The sequence below is a fragment of the Panthera uncia genome, chromosome E1, assembly GCF_023721935.1.
Source record: "Panthera uncia isolate 11264 chromosome E1, Puncia_PCG_1.0, whole genome shotgun sequence".
In the NCBI taxonomy this organism is placed as follows: Eukaryota; Metazoa; Chordata; class Mammalia; order Carnivora; family Felidae; genus Panthera; species Panthera uncia.
The window spans coordinates 5,677,459-5,697,879 of NC_064814.1; the positions used below are offsets into that span (position 1 = coordinate 5,677,459).

Genomic DNA, 20,421 nt, shown 5'->3' on the forward strand with positions numbered 1-20,421 from the left:
TGGGCCTCTCCGACATGGTCCGCTAGGTGGCACCATTGCTCTAACCAGCGACTTTGAGTCGGCGACTCTGGCCGTGGGCGGAGGTCACCGTGGGAGTCCCAGTAGGGGCGAAGGGCGAAAAGGAAGGGGGCTTCCCAAGTGGGGTCCCCACATCTCGGTTTCTAGACCCCTTCACATAACGTCTTCTCTGCCACCCAGTCATAAGCAGGGCATCTCGCCCTTAGGTGTGAACTCTAGGGCCCCAGGTGGCAGCGGCTCCGCAACAGGGACACCGCGGCGCGCATTCTCACCCCTCCCCGGCCCGTTCACCTGGGCGCATGCGCTGACCGGGCCAGCGTGCCCAGGGCGGACGAAAGCTATTGGGGGCGGGGCGGGGCACGGATGGGGGCGGGACCGCAGGCTCTGACTGACAGTCCGACTGCGCGGCCGGGACGGTCCCTCTGCTCCCGATCCGGCGGGAGGGAGGGGGGAGGGGCGGGATTTCCTGCGGGAGGCGCCGAGCCGGCCTTGGAGAAGGAGGAGAAGGAGGAGAAAGGGGCTAAGGGGGGCAGTGGGAGCCACGGTCCAGAGTGCCAGGGACTGAGCCAGGCCAGCCGGACCCCCGGCGGGGCAGCTGGGAGAGGTGAGACTGCGGGGCCTGCGCTGGTGGTCAGCACCTTTGAGGGCGGGCACAAACTAACTTTTCTTTCGCGATCGGCGGGCGCCTTCGTCTCTCTGCTCCTTCCGTTCTCCTCGCGCCCGTGTTCCGTCCTCATGCATCAATCCCTTCGGCGCTTGGCTGTCCCGGTCGCTCCCGCCGCTTTGTTCCCCGGGTCGGCCTGGCTTGGGCTGGGTTGGGGGGTTGCGCGGCGCTGAACTGGCATTCCGGGGGGCGGGGGAGCCAGCCCGACCCCAAGCTCTACCAGGGGCGCCCTCCTCCCATGTCGGCTGCGGGCAAGAGCAGGAGTGCCATCTGGGTTGGGCTTGGGACGTTCTGGGAGTAAGAAGACCCCAGCTAGGGCCCCAGGCCTGCGCGGGTCTCATGCCACAGGACTTGGGCAACAAATTCCTGGCCACCGAAAACTGACGTAAGCTTTTCTGCAGCGAATTCGGAGCTCCGGGCCTCAGGTTCAGGCTTGGGGGGCCAGGCAGCCCCATTTGCAAACAGTACCCCAGCTCTTGTCTCTGTTCTCTGCCCAGCTGCTTCCTCATCCCGTGCGAGGGTTGAGGATGGGTCAGCAACAGGTGCTGTAAAGCCTCCCTGTCCAGCAGGCCGACCCCGGCCAGAAATGGGGAGCTATAAGCTCTCCACCCCACCCTCTGAATTCATAAAGAGCCTGGGGCTAGGGCATCCAGCTATTATTGTAAAGCTTCGGTTGGGAGGAGTCTGGGGGCAGGCACCTTCCACAGGGAGTGACCCCTGCACGCCTGCCTGTGCCTGACCCTTCCAGGCTCCACCTCCTGGCCCACCAGTTGTCTGTGGGTGTCAGAGCCCCAGGCTGTGGAGAACAGGCTGCTGGCCCAGCCTGCCAGAGTGTGTCGTGCTGCCAGGGCCCCTCCTGCCCCAGGTTGAGGTGCTGCCAGGTGCCCTGGGGCCTCAGTGACTCAGCCTCCCCCTCCCAGAAAGTCACCTCCTTCCCCCAAATACTGCTCTCATGCCTGGCAGCTGTCTCCCCGCTTTGAGTGGCTTGGCCCTTCCTTGACTCAAAAGGGCAGCTAGGGGGGCTTGGGGGCTCCCTGGAAGCCCTGTCTTCCTCTTCTTCTGAGCCCCACTTCTGGGACCGTTGCAGGCCTGGCCCGCCTTCAGCAGAGGCACTGCACCTTTTCCAGACCCTTGAGATTTGTCCACTGCTGCTGCCCGAGGCCCGAGGGAATGCTGGCTGCTCTCTGGGTGGGCGCCGGTGCTCCTGAGCCACACTGGGAAGATCGGCGTGCCCAGCCCCAGCCCATCCCTGGGCCGTCAGACGCTACAAGCAGATATCTGTCCAGATTTCCACGCAGCCTCCACCCCCTCAGAGATCGGTTTTCCTGCTTGTGGTGGCAGCTCACGAAACACCTTGAGGGAGTACCCATCAGTGCCTAACAAGAAGCCCACTGCCTGGGACACCAGACACACTCCCCCAGGACACCAGGCCCTCCAAAGGGCCAAAGCATGGTACCCTGAGACCTTGGCTTAGACCTAAAGTTTTCCTGCCTCTGCCCCGGACTCCTGATCCCAGATCCCAGCCCAGGGACCAGAATGGGTCGTGAACAGGACCTGATCCTCGCTGTCAAGAATGGAGATGTGACTGGTGTGCAGAAACTGGTGGCTAAAGTCAAGGCTGCAAAAACAAGTGAGTGCTTGGGGGTGGGGGGGTGACTGTCTAGCTGAGACCCTCCCCTGTGTGCTCAGAGAGAGGCTTGGGGATCACTGTGATCTGGGGACTTGAGTAGGAGGACCGTCTTATTCTGTATAAGGAATGCCTCTGTGAGAGAGCCAGAGAGGAAGTTGAGTCACCCCTGGCTGTGTAACCTTAGGCAAATCACTTAACTTCTCTGGGCCTCGGTTTTCTCACCTGTAAAGTAAAAGGGTTGAAATACATTCATTCAAGGGTTTTTTGAGTGCCTACAGTGTGCCAGGCTCTGTTCTAGGCACACCGGGCTGCAGCAGTGTATGAAACAGACCAAAATTCCTGCCCTCATGGAGTTGCCTTTAGCAGGTGGTTTTTCTGAAGAGGAGCCACGAGATTTCTGGCAGTGGGTTGGGAAAGACTGAATAGCTAGAGCTTCAGCCCCATCCCCCAATTCAGCAACTGCATCTCTGCATTTATGTCAGCATAGTGGGGATGCCTGTAAGATAGCTTTTAAAAAGAGATCTCTACTGCTTTAAAACAAGGTTCACCACTATCTCAGCTCTTGCTAAAGCCCCTTTCCCCTGGACTTATCTGTCTGTATCCCCTGGGGTGTGTGTGTGGCCAAAGCTAACTTTCTAGAGGTTTCTCCAAAGCCTGGGTCTCTAGTCTTGACGGGGTTACAGGGGCTCTATGCATGGGTGGCCACACCTGAGCCCCATCTCTTGGGTACCTCTGTGGTGAGACCCCTCCCCACCCCACTCCTCCAAGGAGAGTGGACCTCTGGACTTCAGGGCAAGCTCTCTGGGCAGCCCCAGGAGGACACTGGACTCGTTCTGTGTTCCTAGACCAGCAGGGGCAGGAGGTAGCCCCTGCCACCAGACTGGGGCTGGGTGTGGGAAGGTTCCTTCAGAGTGCTGGGGCTATAGCCCCAAGCACAGGAAGGGGCCCCCCAGACTATGTGAAGACATATAATTATCCTCACCCACACCTGGGAGTTTGGGGTGCCAGAAGGATGGATTTGAAGGGCCTGGGAGTTGTACACGTGTATGTGCACCCACTTGCACACTAGGGCAGGAGACCCAAGGTATGGGGAGATGGGAATAGTGGCTGGGGTGGGGGGCGCTGGCAGCGAGTGGTCTCTGTGCCCTGGGGAAGTAGATGCAGGTTGAGCAGATGGAAGGAAGGTGCTAAGGAGGTCCTGGGAGGGCCCTGGAGGCCCAAGAGTGGGAACCACTCCCCCTCCTCCCCTCACCTCTGTGTTGTTTTTGGCGACCTGCCCAGTAGGGCCTTGGTTGAGCTGCTGCTGGCCTCACAGCTCTGGGGCCTCAAAGTGAGGCCCTCGGGAGGGCAAGTGGGTGGGGTCTGGAGGCTGGTGGCGGGAACCTCACAGCCAGACTCCTAGGCCCTGGGAAGGTGCCCCGCCCCAGGGAAAATGCCCATGGGGGAAGAGATCCCTTCTCTCAGCCCCCAAGGAGACTTGTACGGAATGTAGGCATGGCCACAGAGTGACAGAGTCCTGGGCCTCCTTGTGAGGCCCTGGCACTGAGCCTCCCCTCCCAGTCCTCTGAGAAGCTAGGAAATCTGGTGCAAAAAGGAGATCACAAGGTGATGTTTGCAGACCCCACAGTTTATGAGGTGTTATAATCCCTCAATTCCCTGTGAGATGGGTATTTCTACATCTACCTTACAGATAAGGAAACTGACACTCAGAGAGGTTCAGTGATTTGCCCAAGGTCACACAGACATTATGTGGCAGATCAGGGTCCCTGTCCTCCCTCCTCGCTCCTGCACTCAGCTGCCCGTCAGAATTACCTAGTGGTTTTTCTGAAAGTGCCAACTCCCTGTTCTTCCTCAGAGTTAGAATCGTCCTAGAGCTCTTGTGACTCTGCAAATCAAAACGGTCTCCAGGTGACTCTAAAACAGTTCTCAGAAGGGAGGCTGGGAACTCCTACTCCATATCACAGTGAGGCAGAGGAAACTGATGGAAAGGGAGGTGCCAGGGTTCCCCTTTATCCTTCTGGTGGATGGCTAGAACCTTCTGGCTGGCCAAAGAGAGGTGCTCCCTCAGCCTCCTCCATTTGATATCTGGTCACTGGTGGTTTGGCATTCCCTGCCCTCCCAGGTCCTCTTAAAGGAGCAGGTGGCTGGGAGGAGAGAGGAGCAGCTGCCCTGGCCTCACCCCTGCCCTCTCTCCCTCCCCTGCTCCCTTTTCTGAGCTGTCTCCTTCTCTGGCCAGAGGAAATGGGGTGGGCTGAGGGTGGCCCAGTGAGCTCACATCCTCTGGCTGAGCCTAAATCAGGAGTGACCCTTCTACCCCCAGAGCCAGGCCGGGGAAGAAGATTGTGATGCAGGGGAAGTGCCTGGAGCCACTGCCAGGAACCAGGACCCTCCGCCCTCCAGCCAAGGTCCCAAGCCCAGTCACTCTGAGCCTCTCCCCCACCGCCTTTCCGGCCATTGTTCTGGAAAGAACAGAGCCACCCAGCCTGCCCCTGCCCCTGTTCCTGTCCCTCCTGTCACATTGTCCTGCCACTCCCCGGAGGGGCTGTATCTCATCACTGAGCTGCCCCATTCCGGACTCTCCAGGCTGGCAGCAGGTGGAGGGACTTTTTGTGTGTCCTCCCCGCTGACCTCGTTGTCTTCACCAAAGCTCGGAGAGGTACCCTGGCTGGCCAAGGTCGTGCAGCCAGTAAGGGGGAGACTTTGGACCACACACTTCCTGCTTCTAAAGCCCCTTTCCTTTCCATTGCCCTGAATGGTTCTGTGTGACAAGGGCTTTCCAAGGGGCCTCGAGGAAGGCTGGGAGGCCTATGTTTCTTTCCAGCAGCCCCACCCTTTCTCCCCTTCTGTCACTGCCCAGCTCTGTATTTACCTTTTCTGCGTAGTACATAGCTTAATTCGGCTCAGCCCTAAACGTAGCTGTCCCCTCTCTCCCCATCCCATGCTCCTCACTATCGCGTCGATCCCTCCCTGTTGGAATGAAGCCCTGTCTTGCTGGGGTATTCAGGGGCCCACCAGGGCCTGGAGGGCAGGCCTGGACCAGCATGCTTGGCACCCTGCCCAGCCTGGGTTGAGCCAGGCCTCCTCCTTCCCAGCAAGGGTGGGTTCCAGCAGGAGGCAGGGGCCCACCTGTGACAGACATTCCCCTTCCCCCTCAAGGACCGCCCCCTCCTGTGTCCTGGCCCCTGCCAGGAGCACACCTGCCTGAATCCTGTCACCATTCCTGACAGGGATGAACCAGCGGCCTGCCCGTGCCCCTGGCTCCTCTGGCCACCACCCCGTAGAGAGCCCTGTGCCCGGGGCGTGGACATCTCTGCTGGGGAGCCTGTGGGTGCAGAATCAGCAGTTATCTCCCTGACAGGAGCCAGTGGGGGGACTGTACCAGTTTTGCTGAAGGACGGCATGTGGGCCATGATGGCTAACATGTAAGGAGCCCTAAAGGGCAGCGGCTCCCATCTTTGGCGTGCAGACGAGGGTCAGGCATTATCCTCACAACCCTGGTGAGCCGGTTCTGTGATTGGCCCATTTTACAGATGAGGGCACTAAGCCCGACAGGTTAAGTGACTTGCTCAGGATCTCGCAGCCGGTACATGGCAGAGCTGGGCACAGCGCAGGTTCTGTCTGATGCCACCTTCTTCACCACGTTCCACTCAGGGATGTCCCCGGGCTTGGGCCCACTCCTGGCATCTGCCCCGCAACCCTCCAGCATCTAGTGCCCCTCTCCTTTCTCTCGCAGCCCCCCTCGGCCCAGTGGGACAATGAGACACTCCTTGGCCCTTTCAGGCAGGAATGCTAACCATGCATTCGTGGGCCTGTCCATTGAGGGCACGGCATGCCAGTCCCCCCCTTTCCCGCCCCCTTTGGCTCTATAAACAAGCTGGGCTGGGGGCCCAGGGAAGCCAGGCCACTGCTGCAGCAGCTCCCTGCACTGGGTGCCCTCAAGCTGATGGGCTGGCCGGCCGGGTGGGGAACCACAGGGACAGGATCACAGAAGGGCCATGGGGCAGGTGCTTTCTTGCACACCAAGAGGTCAGCTGGATTAGGGAGCAGGGTGGGGTGGGAGCGCTGGTTAGGATGCAGGTAAGGGCGGATCATTCTAACGTGTCCTGATGCCTTCTGCTCTGATCCCCCAGAGCTCCTCGGCTCCACGAAGAGACTCAACGTCAACTACCAGGATGCTGATGGGTGAGTGTGAGCCCCTGTCCCCCTCGAGAGCTGTGGGGGTGGGGGAGGGGTAAAGGAAAAGCCCTGGGCCCTAGAATCCCTTCCCCTCTCAAACTTGTCCCTTGAATGGTGTTTGCTGAGAGCTTTGGTTCCTGCCCACCCTCCTGCCTGTGGAGCTATCCTTGAGTGAGGGGAGGGAGCCCTGGTGCCTCTCTGAGGGGCCTCCTGGGTCAGATTCCTGCTAGGCCCCCTTTTTCTCCCCAGAGGGTAGGAGCCCTCGGGCTCCTGCTCCCACGGCCCCCTCCCCTGGGCTGGCTGGGGGGGGAGGCCAGACAAACAGGCCTCTCAGCCCAGACACTGAGCCCTTTCATGCTGTAGCCCGCTGCTCTGCGCTCCCACGGCAGGGCTGGCAGGGTGGGGGAGCGGGGGCACAGTGGGCAAGTAACTCATCCCTGCCAGCCTCCAGGATGAGTCTGGTGTGGAAGACCAGGATTTGGGGGGTGGGGCACCGCTCGCTAACACCCCTGCCCTGTGTCCCACCCACCACACCAGATTCTCTGCCCTCCATCATGCCGCCTTGGGGGGCAGCCTGGAGCTCATAGCCTTGCTACTGGAGGCTCAGGCCACCGTTGACATCAAAGACAGCAATGGTGAGACCCCGGTGTGTCCCCTAGCCAGACCCTGTGCTCAGAGTCTGCTCCTGCTACACTCTAGCAATGCTAATACGTGTTGGCACAGCTTCTCTGGCCTGCAGATGCTTGACCTCTTTAATCTTCACAGCCTTCTGGGGTCGTGGGTGGTACTAACACCCCATTCTCCAGATGAGGAGGCTGAGGTTACCTTCCTGTCGTGAGGAATCACCCATGGTGGGCAAGGTGGGATTCTGACTTCAGCCCCATGCAACCAGACACTTCCCTGACCAGACCAGCATCCCGCCCTTGGGTCCGTCTCCCCCTGCAGCTAGGGTGGCTCTCCAGTCTGCTCAGTTCCCTCCCCTGACCCCACCACATCCCAGGACCTCCCCCGATCCGCCTTCCCTCCTTGCAGGCATGCGCCCACTGCACTACGCAGCCTGGCAAGGCCGGCTGGAGCCCGTGAGGCTGCTGCTGCGGGCCTCCGCGGCCGTGAACGCCGCCTCGCTGGACGGGCAGATCCCGCTGCATCTGGCTGCCCAGTACGGACACTATGAAGTGGTATGAGAGCCTGTTTGCCTGCAGGGGCGCTGGGGCCGGGGCGTGGGGGTGGGGGGCGCTGGCCAGGCCCGACGCCTCACTCCGCTCCCTACACCCCAGTCAGAAATGCTCCTCCAGCATCAGTCCAACCCTTGCCTGGTCAACAAGGCAAAGAAGACGCCCCTGGATCTGGCTTGCGAGTTTGGGCGACTTAAGGTGAGGCCTGTAGCCCTTAGGGTGCCAGGGCGTGGGCATCTGTGGGGTCTCAGGAGGAAGCCCAACCTGGGTGCTGGTTGCTGCAGGTGGCCCAGCTACTACTGAACAGTCACTTGTGTGTGGCGCTGCTGGAGGGTGAGGCCAAGGACCCGTGTGACCCCAACTACACCACGCCCCTGCACTTGGCTGCCAAGAACGGCCACCGGGAGGTCATCAGGTACCCACCGCCCCCCACCCCCACTTCCTCATCCCTTTCCTGTGGAATGGGTGATGTCCCCTCGGTGCCCTGCTGCCCTCTTCACTCTCGCTCTGGATCACTCTCCCAGCCAGGGGCAGTCTGCTTCCTCCCCTGCCCCCACCACCCCCGTGACTCACCACCCCCCCTACGCCACAGGCAGCTCCTGAGAGCTGGGATCGAGATCAACCGCCAGACCAAGACAGGCACCGCACTCCACGAGGCTGCGCTGTATGGCAAGACCGAGGTAGTCCGGCTGCTCCTGGAGGTAAGTGTGGGCGCCCAGGCAGCCCGCACGCGGGAGGGGGTCTCCACCCACAAGGTGGTGTTTGGGTAAGCAGTGGCCTTGTGACTGGAAAGCAGACAGACCTGGTTCAAGCCCCACTTCTGCCTGTCACTAGCTGAATGACCTTGAGTTCGTCCTTGATCCTATCTCTGAGCTTCCATTTCTTCGTCTGTAAAATTCCAAAGTAGTGGGTACCGTTCGCCTCCTGGGTAGTCACGAGGACTGGGGGAGGTGGTCAGTGAAGCTCTTAGTGTGTGCTCACACTGTGCACCCAGGGCGGGGTGGATGTGAACATTCGGAACACGTATAACCAGACGGCACTGGACATTGTGAATCAGTTCACCACCTCCCAGGCCAGCAGAGAAATCAAGCAGCTGCTGCGTGGTGAGTGTGTGTGAGGGGAGACCCAGCCCAGGGTTGGGGGAGGGGGTGGCCAGAGCCACTCCAGTGGGTACGAGGAAGTGGAGCAGGAGCAGTGTCCCAGGAGCAAGATGCCACACCCCCAAACCTAGGGCTGGTCAGGGGACTGCTGTAACGGGAACCTGGGGGAGGGTCGTGAAAGGGACAGGAGGGGTGGGAAGACACCCTAAGGACCCTCAGATGATGCCAGCCCTGTATCTTCTCTCAGAGGCCTCGGGGATCCTGAAGGTCCGAGCACTCAAGGACTTCTGGAACCTCCACGATCCCACTGCTCTCAATGTCCGGGCAGGGGATGTCATCACGGTGAGGCCCCGGTACAGGTGGATTGGGCCGGATGCTGGCAGGAAGGGCAGAACTGTGGGTGCACTTGGGCATCAGCTCCTTGCGGGGAAAGGAAAAGCTGGACCATGGCTATAGGGCTGGCTGCCTGCCTTTGCTTGGTGCAGGAAGTGATCGATGCCGTCACCCCCCCATGCCCCATCTGCCTCAGGTGCTTGAGCAACATCCCGACGGCCGCTGGAAGGGCCACATCCATGAGAGCCAGAGGGGCACGGACCGTGTGGGCTACTTCCCCCCAGGCATCGTGGAGGTGGTCAGCAAGCGAGTGGGCATCCTCACGCCCCGCCTCCCATCGGTGCCCACCCCCCTCCGCCCAGGCTTCTCTCGGACACAGCAGCCCCCTGCCGATGACCCCCTGCACTCTCTGACCTATGGCCAGCTCCCTCGGGTGGGCCTCAGCCCAGATAGCCCAGGTACATCCTCCCAGAGGGCAATGCTGGGCACTGGGGTGGGTGTCTGGTCTTGGCAAGCTGCCAGTCAGCTGTTGGTGAGGCCAACTGGGGCTCTAACCCCTTTGCCTGTGCCCCTGCAGCAGGTGACAGGAATAGCGTGGGCAGCGAGGGCAGCGTGGGCAGCATCCGCAGTGCCGGCAGCGGGCAGAGTTCCGAGGGCACCAACGGCCATGGCACCGGCCTTCTTATTGAGAATGCTCAGGTAGGAGGGAGGGGGCTTTGGGGCTAGGACAGAGCCCTCCGCCCCGCTGTCAGCTCCCCGACGTGCTGAGTAGCTCCTGTCCTGTCTCTAGCCACTGCCTTCCCCCGGAGAGGACCAGGTGTTGCCAGGACTGCACCCCCCGTCCCTGGCAGGTAGGAAGGGTAAATGGTACCCGGGCGGGCACTCCTCCATCCTGCCACCCCTGATTCCATTTCTTTCCCTCTTGAAGACAACCTGAGTCACCGCCCTCTGGTCAACTACCACTCTGGGGAACAGCTTTTCACCCAGGACGTGAGGCCGGAGCAGCTGCTGGAGGGGAAGGTGTGACACCCTCCCCCCCCCCCCCCCACCACCACCCCCGCATGAGAAGTGGGCTGTGGGCCCGGCGTGGGATGGGCCTCAGTATGGACTCAAGTCCCTGCTCTGGCTGGGCCCCGAGGGGAGGCTGGGGTTGATGGCTGGGCCCCAGCCTCGGCTCTTCCTCCATAGACCCCGCTCTGTTAACTTCACTCTCTGCCCGCCCGCCACAGGATGCGCAGGCCATTCATAACTGGCTGAGTGAGTTCCAGCTGGAAGGCTACACCGCCCACTTCCTGCAGGCCGGCTACGACGTGCCAACCATCAGCCGTATGACGCCTGAGGTAGGTGCCACAGCAGGAAGGCAGCAGAGGGCCCAGTGGGTACCGGCGGGGGCCTAACGGCACGAGTCTGTGTGGCAGGACCTGACGGCCATCGGGGTCACCAAGCCTGGGCACAGGAAGAAGATCGCCTCGGAGATTGCTCAGCTCAGCATCGCCGAGTGGCTGCCCAACTACATCCCGGTAAGCAGGTGGCTGGTGCCGGCACCCACCTTCAGCCATGGCTGTGTGGGCCCTTCCTGGCTTGGGGGCTGAGGCTGGCTGGGGACCCGGCTCCACTGGGGTCCTTTTCCAGGCGGACCTGCTGGAGTGGCTGTGCGCGCTGGGGCTGCCGCAGTACCACAAGCAGCTGGTGAGCAGTGGCTACGACTCCATGGGGCTGGTGGCCGACCTCACCTGGGAGGAGCTGCAAGAGATCGGGGTCAACAAGCTCGGTGAGGACTGCCCTGGGGCCTTGTGGCCGGGCCCCCACGTGCCTCCCAGGGTCTCTAAAAAGATTTCAGGGGTCAGGCCCAGAAGGGAGAATGGGATCCCAGGGGGACCAAGGTGACCCTTTGTAGCCCCCACTAACCCTGTTGCCTCTACCCGTCCCCTCTCAGGTCATCAGAAGAAGCTTATGCTGGGAGTGAAACGGCTGGCCGAGCTTCGGCGGGGCCTACTGCAGGGGGAGGCCCCAGCTGAAGGTGGCCGCCGTCTAGCCAGAGGCCCGGAGCTGATGGCCATTGAGGGGCTGGAGAATGGGGACGGTCCGGCTGCAGCTGGCCCACGCCTCCTCACCTTTCAGGGCAGTGAGCTGAGCCCAGAGCTACAGGCAGCCATGGCTGGGGGTGGCCCCGAGCCCCTCCCCCTGCCCCCTGCCCGCTCTCCCAGCCAGGAGAGCATTGGAGCACGCTCACGAGGGTCCGGTCACTCCCAGGAACAGCCGGCCCCCCAGCCCAGTGGTGGAGACCCGAGCACCCCACAGGAGAGGAACCTTCCAGAGGGCACAGAGCGGCCCCCGAAGCTTTGTTCCCCACTTCCTGGTCAAGGCCCCCCGCCTTATGTTTTTATGTATCCCCAGGGCTCACCCTCCAGCCCAGCCCCGGGGCCACCTCCTGGTGCACCTCGTGCCTTCTCCTACTTGGCTGGTCCCCCCGCCACTCCTCCAGACCCACCTCGGCCCAAGCGCCGGTCCCATAGCCTAAGCCGCCCCGGCCCCACCGAGGGGGAAGCAGAGGGAGAGGCTGAAGGGCCAGTGGGCAGTGCCTTGGGGAGCTACGCCACCCTCACTCGGCGACCGGGACGCAGTGCCCTAGCTCGGACCAGCCCTAGCCCGACTCCAGCTCGAGGGGCCCCCCGCAGCCAGTCCTTTGCCCTTCGTGCCCGACGCAAAGGCCCCCCACCCCCACCCCCTAAACGCCTCAGCTCTGTCTCTGGCCCCACCACGGAGCCGCCTCCACTAGACGGAAGCCTGGGGCCCAAGGAGGGGGCCTCTGTGCCCCGAAGGCGAACACTAAGTGAACCAACTGGCCCATCAGAGCCCCCCGGCCCACTTGCCCCAGCTGGCCCCGTGTCGGACACAGAGGAGGAGGAGCCAGGACCTGAGGGGACGCCCCCATCTCGGGGCAGCTCAGGAGAAGGGCTCCCGTTTGCCGAGGAGGGGAACCTGACTATCAAACAGCGGCCGAAGCCAGCTGGCCCCCCACCCCGGGAGACGCCTGTGCCCGCTGGCCTCGATTTCAACCTCACAGAATCAGACACTGTTAAGCGGAGGCCCAAATGCCGGGAGAGAGAGCCGCTGCAGACGGCACTTCTGGCCTTCGGAGTGGCCAGTGCCACGCCCAGCCCCGCTGCCCCCCTGCCCTCCCAGACCCCCGGCGAGGCCCCCTCCTCAGCTTCTCCCAGCCCTCCCCGGCCTGACCCTAGCAGCCTTCCAACTCAGGGAGCTCCAGCCCCTCTTTCTTCCGGCTCCCCAGCCCAGCCCCCTGCTCCCCCCTGCTCTGGGCCTGCTCTGGAGAACTCGGCGGGCAGTTGGCGGCATGGGGAGACCGAGCCACCAGCTTCCCCCGCTGCCCTCATCAAGGTGCCGGGTGCAGGTACGAGGCAGGGTCTGCGGGAGGAGGCAGTGTTTGCAAGGGTTGTGTCAAGCCCAGCCAAGTCACGGCCAACCTTTTTGTCTCTGCAGGAACAGCCCCCAAGCCTGTGTCTGTGGCCTGCACCCAGCTGGCATTTTCTGGTCCTAAGCTGGCTCCTCGGCTTGGCCCCCGCCCCGTGCCCCCTCCAAGGCCAGAGAACACTGGAGCCGTGGGCTCTGGCCGGGCCCATCAGAGACTGGAACAGACCAGCTCATCCCTGGCGGCTGCATTAAGGGCTGCAGAGAAGAGCATTGGCACAGAGGAACGAGAAGGGTGAGGGGTGCTGGGTGCCCGGTGGGCAGGGAGGGAGAGAAGGCTGCAGGGAAGGAACAGCTCCCCCTGAATCCTCTTCCCCGGGGTCCTGGGAATGTGGGAGGGGGCGTGGTCCCAGACAGATCCTTAGGCCCGGGCGACCCCTATTAAAACAGGAGGAGCCCTGGTTCTTAAGTACCCCAGATGTGACCTGGGGGGAATCCTGGGGGCCATCGCTTAGAGGCACGCGAGCTTGAGCACAGCACTTCCTCCTGGGCCCCGGAGCTCTCACTAAATGGACACTAGCGCCTGCTGCCTCAGCAGGCTGGGAGAAGCAAGGGGCACACAAAGTGCTTGGCACCAGCCAGGTGTTCAGGAACAGCCCCTTGCCCGCCCAGGGCCAGCAGGGTGCATTCTGATCTGACCCAGTCCTTCCCCCGATGCAGCCCTCCCGGCACCTCCACCAAGCACATTCTGGATGACATCAGCACCATGTTTGATGCCCTGGCTGACCAGCTGGATGCCATGCTTGATTGAGACTTTCTGGCAGCCGTCAGCGGTGCAGCGTCTGTTGCCTTTGCCCCCAGCAGGGTACCCCCTGCTGCTCCAAGCCAGCGACCTTCAGCACTGCAGCTCTAGGGGGCGGTCTTCATGACAGGCTGAGGGGACCTGTCAGAACCTCACATGTCAGCAGGGCTCCCTCCCGCTGTGTCATCTGGCCAGACAGCCCTGCCCCCGTGGACAGGGACCCTGGTAAGAGCTTCCTCCGCCCTCCTACCACCTCCAATGTCTCAAGTGTCTGTGCCGAGGACCTACTGACGCCTGCTGTGCCGTGCTGTCCTGGCACTCTAAAAGGCTGGAGAAAGCTGTGTGTCTGACCCAGTTCCCACAGGTATACACAGGACATGAAAATAGGCAGCCAGGGGCTTGCTGTCAGCGGCAGTGGCGGTGCCCAGGCCAGCCCCTGCTCCTGCTGCTGCCTGCCCTCAGTGAGGAAAAGCTGGCGGGCATGGGGGCAGTGGGATTGACAGATGCCCAAAGTCCAAACTTTTTCAACTGTAAATGTTATTTTTTAAGCAGAGAGAAATGCATATATTTTAAATGGAATTTATTCTATCTATAACCACCTGAGAGGACACAAGGGAAGGGGCTTCGAACCACAGCAAGAGTGCCCACTGCCCACCTCGGGGCCGGAAGCCTGATCTGGTTGGCCCAGGCCCCGGCTCTGTAACCATTAACCTCTTCTCCCAACTAACACCAATGAAAGTGTCATTCCACGTGATCGGGCTGTGTGTTTGGATCTGTGCCGTGGACCTCCGAGCCCAGGGTTCTCACCTGAGCCAGACCTGAGGGCTCTTGCCAGTGTGGAAGGAGGAAGGCTCGGGCCCTCCCCTAGCTTTCGGGGCTCCCTCACCAGCCAAAGTCTTGGGCTGGCCCCTTAGTGGCTGCCTCATGGACCAGCCACAGATTTTTCTTAGGCAATTTACAAGTTTTAATACAAACCAGTCTACATTCATTCCTAAAAGGCTCATTTCCAGTAAAAAATATACACCAGTAAAAACATTCTCACACGAGAACTACGGCAGGGGGCTAAAAGGAGCCCTGGGTCACATCCCCAAGACTGACGCTCCAGGCCAGCTTGAAGGCAGCACAGGAAGAGGGGCCAGGGCCAGGTGGGGGCGGGGGCGGGGGGGCGGGCTCTTCATCTTCAGGTCTGAGCGTGAGGCTCCCCCGTAGAAGGAGGGAGGGGAAACACTCAACCACGTCCAGGCTCCTGCCCCAGGAAGACAGGCTGGGGTGCAGGGAGGATACACCACCACCGCTGCCTTCGACAGTGGCCTGTCTGGACCTCCCACGGCTGCTACCACTGAGGTCCTGGCCCCACAGTTCACGGCTCTGCCCGGAGACCCCAGAGCAGAGGGCCCTGGGTTAAGAGCCCCTAAAGAGGGGGGCAGCCCACAGGTGGAGGGGGCTAAGGGCCCCTCTACTAAGTGCACTAGGTCATACATTCAAGACCAGACTGGCCTGATGCCGAGGCCATGGCTCACCAGCTCCTCCACGGTTAAGCCCCGGGGAGGGGGCAGGATGACAGCTGGGTCTGACACAGAGCTGGGCCTCCAGTGCCATGGGGCGCAAGAGGAAACCCTGAAACCTTCGCGATACCAACTCCCCAGACTCAGAAACTGGTCTGGCTTTAGCCCCAGGACCGGGGCAACTATGGGCACTGTGGCCGATGGCTCAGAAGGGGGAGTTCATGCCCAGCTTCGTTTCAAACTGCAGTTTCTGTCGCTTCTGGTAGCGAACCCGGACCCTGGTGGGGCAGGAGATTAAAGCACAGGTTAGAGCAGAACCCCAGACCGGGAACAGGGTAGGACCCCAGAGAAGGATGGAAGTCCAGGCAGCGGGCAAGTGCCCGGGAGGTGACAGGCTTGGGGAACGCGCCTGACCCTGGAGGGAGTGCCCAGTTGGCAGCTCACCGAATCTCATGCAGCTTCACGATCTCGTTGGTGACCACCACAAGGACCAGGGAGAGGCAGCCCAGGAGCCATGTCAGCAGAGGCACGTCCTCCAGGCCAAAGTGGATACGGCTGTCCCTGTGCGTCCACAGCTGTAGGTCCACTGCCGTCTGGCCCACCTGCCCCAGCAGGCTGCAGGGGGGAAGTGACAGCCCTGCGTGAACCTGCCTCTTCTTGCCTCCCGCCCTGCTTTTCCCAGTACGAGTAGCTCAAGGGGGACAGCACTCAACCTCTGGCTCAACTCCTGCCTTCGAGCCCCCTAGTCTCTGCCAAAGTCCCCTGCCCCTCCCCCACCTCCACCCGGAGATACTCACACCACGGGCACCGTCACGGCCCACCAGAGGTTTGTCAAGGGGCTCTTTCTCCACAGGGGCTTGGTGCGATGCACGTGGGTGATAGAAATGAAGACTGGAGAAAACAGGGCCAGCGGGCGGTGTTAGACTTCCCACCGGCCGAGGCCTTGCCCCCGGGGTGCCCCACCGGCCGCCACCGGCCCCCTCCCTGGGAGCCTCTCACCCGTGTGCAGGACGGTCAGGGCCGCCGTGAGCTTCTGGGCCGTCAGCAGCCCGTTGGCAAAGTCGTCAAACCAGGCTGGAGCTGTGTCGGCATGACTGCCAAAGCAAGGGGTGGACTCAGCCCCCTCTGGGCCCCGGGAAAGTGCGCAGGGGGCGGGCGGGGGTGGGGGTGGGGTCAGGACCCACCTGCCCAGCATGATGGAGGAGCAGTTGGTGAGGTTGCGGGCCCGGGAGCTGTCACAGAAGCTCTGCAGCGTGAAGCCAAAGCAGATGAGGCACGAGCTGACGGTGAGGCTGAATTTGAGCGAGAAGCAGAGCAGGAAGTATTGCTGGGTCTGCAGAGAAGAGGGAGGCCGGTCACCCCCACGGCAGCGGCCCCTCCGGCACCAGGCGCGGCGGGCCCTCCAGGACACGGGCAGGCCCAGGCGCGGAGGACGCTTCCCGGCTCCACACCGCCACCTCCCCTGCGGTTGGCGGAAGTCCTGATGGAGGCCCCTACCTCTCCCCCGAGGCCCCGTCCCCTCCACGCACCCGTCCCTCAGGAAAGGCCCAGGCTCCCAGGGCTCCACGTGGCTCACCTTCCTAGGAATGGACTGAAGGTTCTTCCCCGTGGCCATAGACATGACGGAGCTATGCGGGGGCTTTCCCAGCAGAGAGATGCTGAAAAGCAGGGACTTGGTGAAGCGTGGCGACTGTGGCCTTCTGTCCCCCGATTCCCACATGGGTAGCCTTTCGGGAGTTTTGGGACGCGAGGGGAGGTCTGAGCAGATGGGATAAGACGAAGGAGAGAGAGCCCCCCAGTGCCCTCTGCACCAGGAGACGTGAGCACTAAGCGGGTCTCACGGAACCTGGGCTCCTGGGGCTGCTCGGGGATATCCCAACCCTGCCTGCCTGGGCACGGAGGGGCAGAATGACTCTCACCTGAGCAGAGGGTAGCAAAAGCAGGACAGCCACAGGATGTCAGTGGTACTCAGCAGCGGTGGCAGCTGAACCAGACAAGACAGGAACTGGACCAGGAGAGCCCAGGAAGCATGATTAGATTCTAGCGAACAGTGTGATGCCTGGAGCCCCAGGACCGCCTGGCCCTGTGCCCAGAGAGGTGCCCAGGGGAGCCGGGGCCACAGGGGCCACTATTCTGCTGATGGGATCATTACCGAAAGCCCAGGGGTTTCACAGAGGCTCGGGGGCCCCTAGGCTGTGCCGCATCCCCCGGAACTGCCACCTCAGACTCAACTGGCCCTGGGCGGGGGGAAGCGGGCGGGGGAGGGGCAATGCCTGTGCCAGCCCCACCTCACCTGGATGACCACGAGAGTCAACTGGCATTGCAGCAGGAAGAGGAAGCACTTGCGAATGCCATAGGTGGCGTGCCGAGCCTAGGGACCGGGAGGGACAGATTGTGGCCAGGCCTACAGCTGACAGATCTCAGCCAAGAGCCAGATGCCCCAGATGCTCCTGCTAGGAAAGGGTGGAGGCAAATAACAGTGCCCGGGAAAGGCTCTCTTGCAGGTACATCTGCCCCAGGGAGCCCAGGTGGAGCCTGTGTCACTATTCCCCACCCCATGCAGGCCCCACGTCCCACCGCCTTCCCGAGCCCCCACCTGCTCAATGAGCCGGATGATGCTGATGGTCTCTTCTTGGCGAAATGTCAGGGAGCAGGGCAGGCTGTTGAGCTGCCCCGAGAGCTGCAGGGGAGAAAGGCCATCCGAGGCCTGGGCCATGCTGGTGCTGGTGGCGTAGCCAAAGGTCTCCCAGGAGCAGCGGGATGGGTACAGGGGATCCAGGGCGATGCTGCTCGGCGCAGGGGCAAAGCATACCCCTCAGCGACACTCCGCAAAGACCCCATCCCATCGCCCATAGGACTAGGCAAGCACCTGCTCCCTCTCTTTCCACCATGTCCAGGTCCCTCGGTCCCAATTAGGGCAAGATCAGCCATGGAACATGCCCCAGCCCGTGTAAGCCCCCGCTCTAGGATGTCATCCTGACCTGATGTCGCTCTGGAGGAAAAGGCAACTGTTCCTGAGGTTGGCAGAGCTGCCCAGGCAGCAGGTCACCTCCCCATATTCCTGCATGATCTTGATCATCTCACACATGGCTGGGGTGGGGTGCAGTCAGGGGGCACAAGAGTCAGGTAGGCGGAGCCCTGTGTGAGGCTCTGGGAAGAGACCCACGGGGCAGGAGAGCAGGAGACAGGGGAAGCAGGCCCCTCTTGGGGACAATCCTACCCCCAGGAGGATGAATATCATGGAACGATTGTCACTTCTGACTCCCTAGAAAGGGCACACCCACAGCTCCAGCCCCCTGGATTCCCCAGCTCGTCCAGCCCAGATTCCTCTATGGTACTCACTCTCGGGGGTACAGTCGGTGAACAGGGGCACTAGCAGGGGCACGTTGTCAATGTTCTGCAGGTGGGGACGCACCTGGTGGATGCCTCGGGGCAGCTTGGCCTGGAGAGAGCAGAGATGCCAGGAGCCTCAGGATTGGGGAGAAGGGTCCGTCCCTCCCTGCCCCCCTTCTCGGGGCCAGCGATTCAGCTACCTCTGGGGGTGAAGGGGCACAGACCCTGCCGTCATACCCGGTTGCAGTCCTCCAGGAAGCTGGGGAGGTCACTGTCTGTCGGCTGGAAGCTAATGAGGTCAGAGTGACCCTCCTCCTCCATCAGAAGGAGCCCTTCTGCATCGTCTCGGGACACTGTGGAGATGAAAGCCTGTCCTTCACCTTGGAGTCAGCCTTTCTGGGGGCCTTTCCTTGCCCTGAAGACGGCAGAGAACTTCCTGCATCTGGGTCTCCTCTCCTTCGCTGTCAACTGTTGTTACCGCGGGGAGACGAGAGCCATTTTCCAAGGGAATGTACTTATCAGGAAGGATCTACGGAGGCTCTTTCTAGCTGTAGCTCCCAGGAGAGAAGTGCCCACACCCACCTCGTCCCCACCACAAAACTTCGCCCTTACCCTGATTCAGGTCATCATGCAGGGAGCCAGCATGGCTAGGGCTGGAGGGGGGGATCTCAGAGCCAGGCATGTCCCCATTGGGCGTGAGAGAGATGTGGCAGTTCCAACCTGTCTCCAGGCCCATCTTTTCTGCAAACACCTGCAAAAGGCAGATGGCCACGAACAGATGGGCCCACAAGCCCATGGGAGAAAGCATCAGGGGCAGCAGAGAGGGGTGGCTCTCCCCACCTTGCTTTTGAGCTCATCCTCCAAAGAGAAGTAGACGAAGCGGATGCAGGCATTGACCAGCCCGTCGATGAGGCGCACGATGTCCAGCCGGGCCTGGTACTGGGAGGACACCATGCCCATGAAGATCTGGCCGCTCAGGGCCTGCATACAGTCTTCCTTCTCCAGCACCTCCCCGATCCCTTCTTCAGGTAGGCACAAGGCACAGAGCCCGGCCAGGAACACCCAGGAACCAGCAGATTCCAGGAGGCGGCCCAGGCCACACACACAGATGCCACACCCAAATCAATGAGCACGTGGGCCCCAGGGGACCACACACAGCCACGCACACACACAGCCAAGACATACAAAGGAGCCAACGGACACAGGAGAAGACAACGAGAGGTACTCATCAGTCAGGTGACAATCCTCAGGAGTAACGATAGAGTCCAGCCCTGGTCCAAGGCTAGGGGGCTGCCCTCACTCTCAGCAATGGCCTCGATTCATGGTCTTTTGGGTCATAAGACCCCTGTGAGTCTGTCTGTTTGGTGGAGTGGGGAGGGGCAGGGTGGCTCTGAGTCCCTCTGTTTCAGCAGGGTTGTGACCTGGCCTTTTGTCTGGTTCAAGTAAGGCCAATGTTCTATAAATACTGCTATTTTATAACTTTCAAAGAAAGCCCTTTGCTATCCAGTATCCCACCGGAGTGTCACAAGAAACCTGTGAGGAGAGGAGACCAGAGCAAGCACCTACCTATCCACGAGAAGGCTAAGGGACTGGCCCACATCACCAGGCGGTGAGTGCCACCTTGATGCTGCGCCCACTGTCCCCTCTGCTATGATGGACTCCACAGCCCTCCGGAAGCCCTCCCCACTCGGGGCCCCCACAGGGACGGACGTGCACGGTACCGTCAGAGCTCCAGCTGTTGCGGCGGGTGTTGAGCTTGATGGGGACAGTGCTGGGCAGCTCGCACATGGTGAAGATGCTGCTTTGGCCAGGCGCCTGCACCAGCTCAATGCACTTGCCGTTGAGTTGAGAGGACAGGGCGCAGCTCATGGGCTTGTAGGCAAAGGCAGAGCAGTAGCCAGACAAGCAGGCTCGCTGGTAGAAATCCAGCACTTTCTTTCTGCCAGGGAAGCAGGGCAGGAGTGAGGCGAGCAGTCCTGAGATGCCCCCCTGCCCGTGGGCCGGCGGGAAGGCAGATGGCAGGGCGGTCTGCGACCAGCACTGGCGTGTGCCTCCTCACCCACCTGTCAGAACCCGAAAGAGGGTAGATGTCGGCCCCGTCCCAGAAGTCTGTGCAGGCCTCTAAGACCACGTCCGCCGTGCCATGGGATAGCATCTGTTCTGTACCTGAGGCAGGGAGGAAGAGGCCGAGCCGTGAGTGCCCCAAGCCACCGCTGCCCTCCTCCCGGCTCACTCACTCAGGGAACACCCTGCCAT

General features: G+C 61.7%; 2 protein-coding genes across 9 annotated transcripts in view; one reads left to right on the forward strand and one right to left on the reverse strand.

The window, feature by feature from the left end:
* Positions 1–435: 435 nt before the first annotated feature.
* Positions 436–14,081, forward strand: CASKIN2 (CASK interacting protein 2). Its single transcript, XM_049635738.1, has 20 exons — positions 436–622; positions 1,770–2,312; positions 6,443–6,494; positions 7,026–7,123; positions 7,521–7,666; positions 7,766–7,861; positions 7,948–8,078; positions 8,256–8,364; positions 8,658–8,766; positions 9,011–9,105; positions 9,293–9,554; positions 9,674–9,795; positions 9,887–9,947; positions 10,025–10,116; positions 10,326–10,436; positions 10,515–10,616; positions 10,729–10,867; positions 11,033–12,508; positions 12,598–12,820; positions 13,246–14,081. The coding sequence occupies exons 2-20, from the start codon at positions 2,219–2,221 to the stop codon at positions 13,334–13,336; spliced, it is 3,609 nt and encodes a 1,202-aa protein (XP_049491695.1). The 5' UTR covers positions 436–622; positions 1,770–2,218; the 3' UTR covers positions 13,337–14,081.
* TMEM94 (transmembrane protein 94) overlaps positions 13,891–20,421 on the reverse strand; it is a 34,020-nt gene continuing 27,489 nt past the window's right edge. For 6 of the 8 annotated variants that reach the window (XM_049635735.1, XM_049635734.1, XM_049635737.1 and 3 more), the window contains 16 exons: positions 20,229–20,331; positions 19,887–20,104; positions 19,006–19,187; positions 18,778–18,916; positions 18,403–18,518; positions 18,175–18,274; positions 17,814–17,922; positions 17,429–17,618; positions 17,126–17,203; positions 16,752–16,837; positions 16,409–16,490; positions 16,017–16,165; positions 15,832–15,926; positions 15,630–15,723; positions 15,277–15,447; positions 13,891–15,110 (listed from right to left, as the gene is read on the reverse strand). In XM_049635735.1, the coding sequence (XP_049491692.1) occupies positions 15,038–15,110; positions 15,277–15,447; positions 15,630–15,723; positions 15,832–15,926; positions 16,017–16,165; positions 16,409–16,490; positions 16,752–16,837; positions 17,126–17,203; positions 17,429–17,618; positions 17,814–17,922; positions 18,175–18,274; positions 18,403–18,518; positions 18,778–18,916; positions 19,006–19,187; positions 19,887–20,104; positions 20,229–20,331 (1,985 nt within the window). In that variant the 3' untranslated portion in view covers positions 13,891–15,037. The remainder of the gene's footprint in view (positions 15,111–15,276; positions 15,448–15,629; positions 15,724–15,831; positions 15,927–16,016; positions 16,166–16,408; positions 16,491–16,751; positions 16,838–17,125; positions 17,204–17,428; positions 17,619–17,813; positions 17,923–18,174; positions 18,275–18,402; positions 18,519–18,777; positions 18,917–19,005; positions 19,188–19,886; positions 20,105–20,228; positions 20,332–20,421) is intronic. The other 2 variants (XM_049635733.1, XM_049635731.1) reach the window with 1 other exon arrangement.

Bases quoted from the DNA above. Each gene is read 5' to 3' on its own strand.
- CASKIN2 (XM_049635738.1), top strand. From the start codon at position 2,219: ATGGGTCGTGAACAGGACCTGATCCTCGCTGTCAAGAATGGAGATGTG. The intron at 8,079-8,255 runs GTACCCACCGCC...CCTACGCCACAG, and splicing joins GGCCACCGGGAGGTCATCAG to GCAGCTCCTGAGAGCTGGGA. The intron at 9,948-10,024 runs GTAGGAAGGGTA...TCCCTCTTGAAG, and splicing joins GCACCCCCCGTCCCTGGCAG to ACAACCTGAGTCACCGCCCT.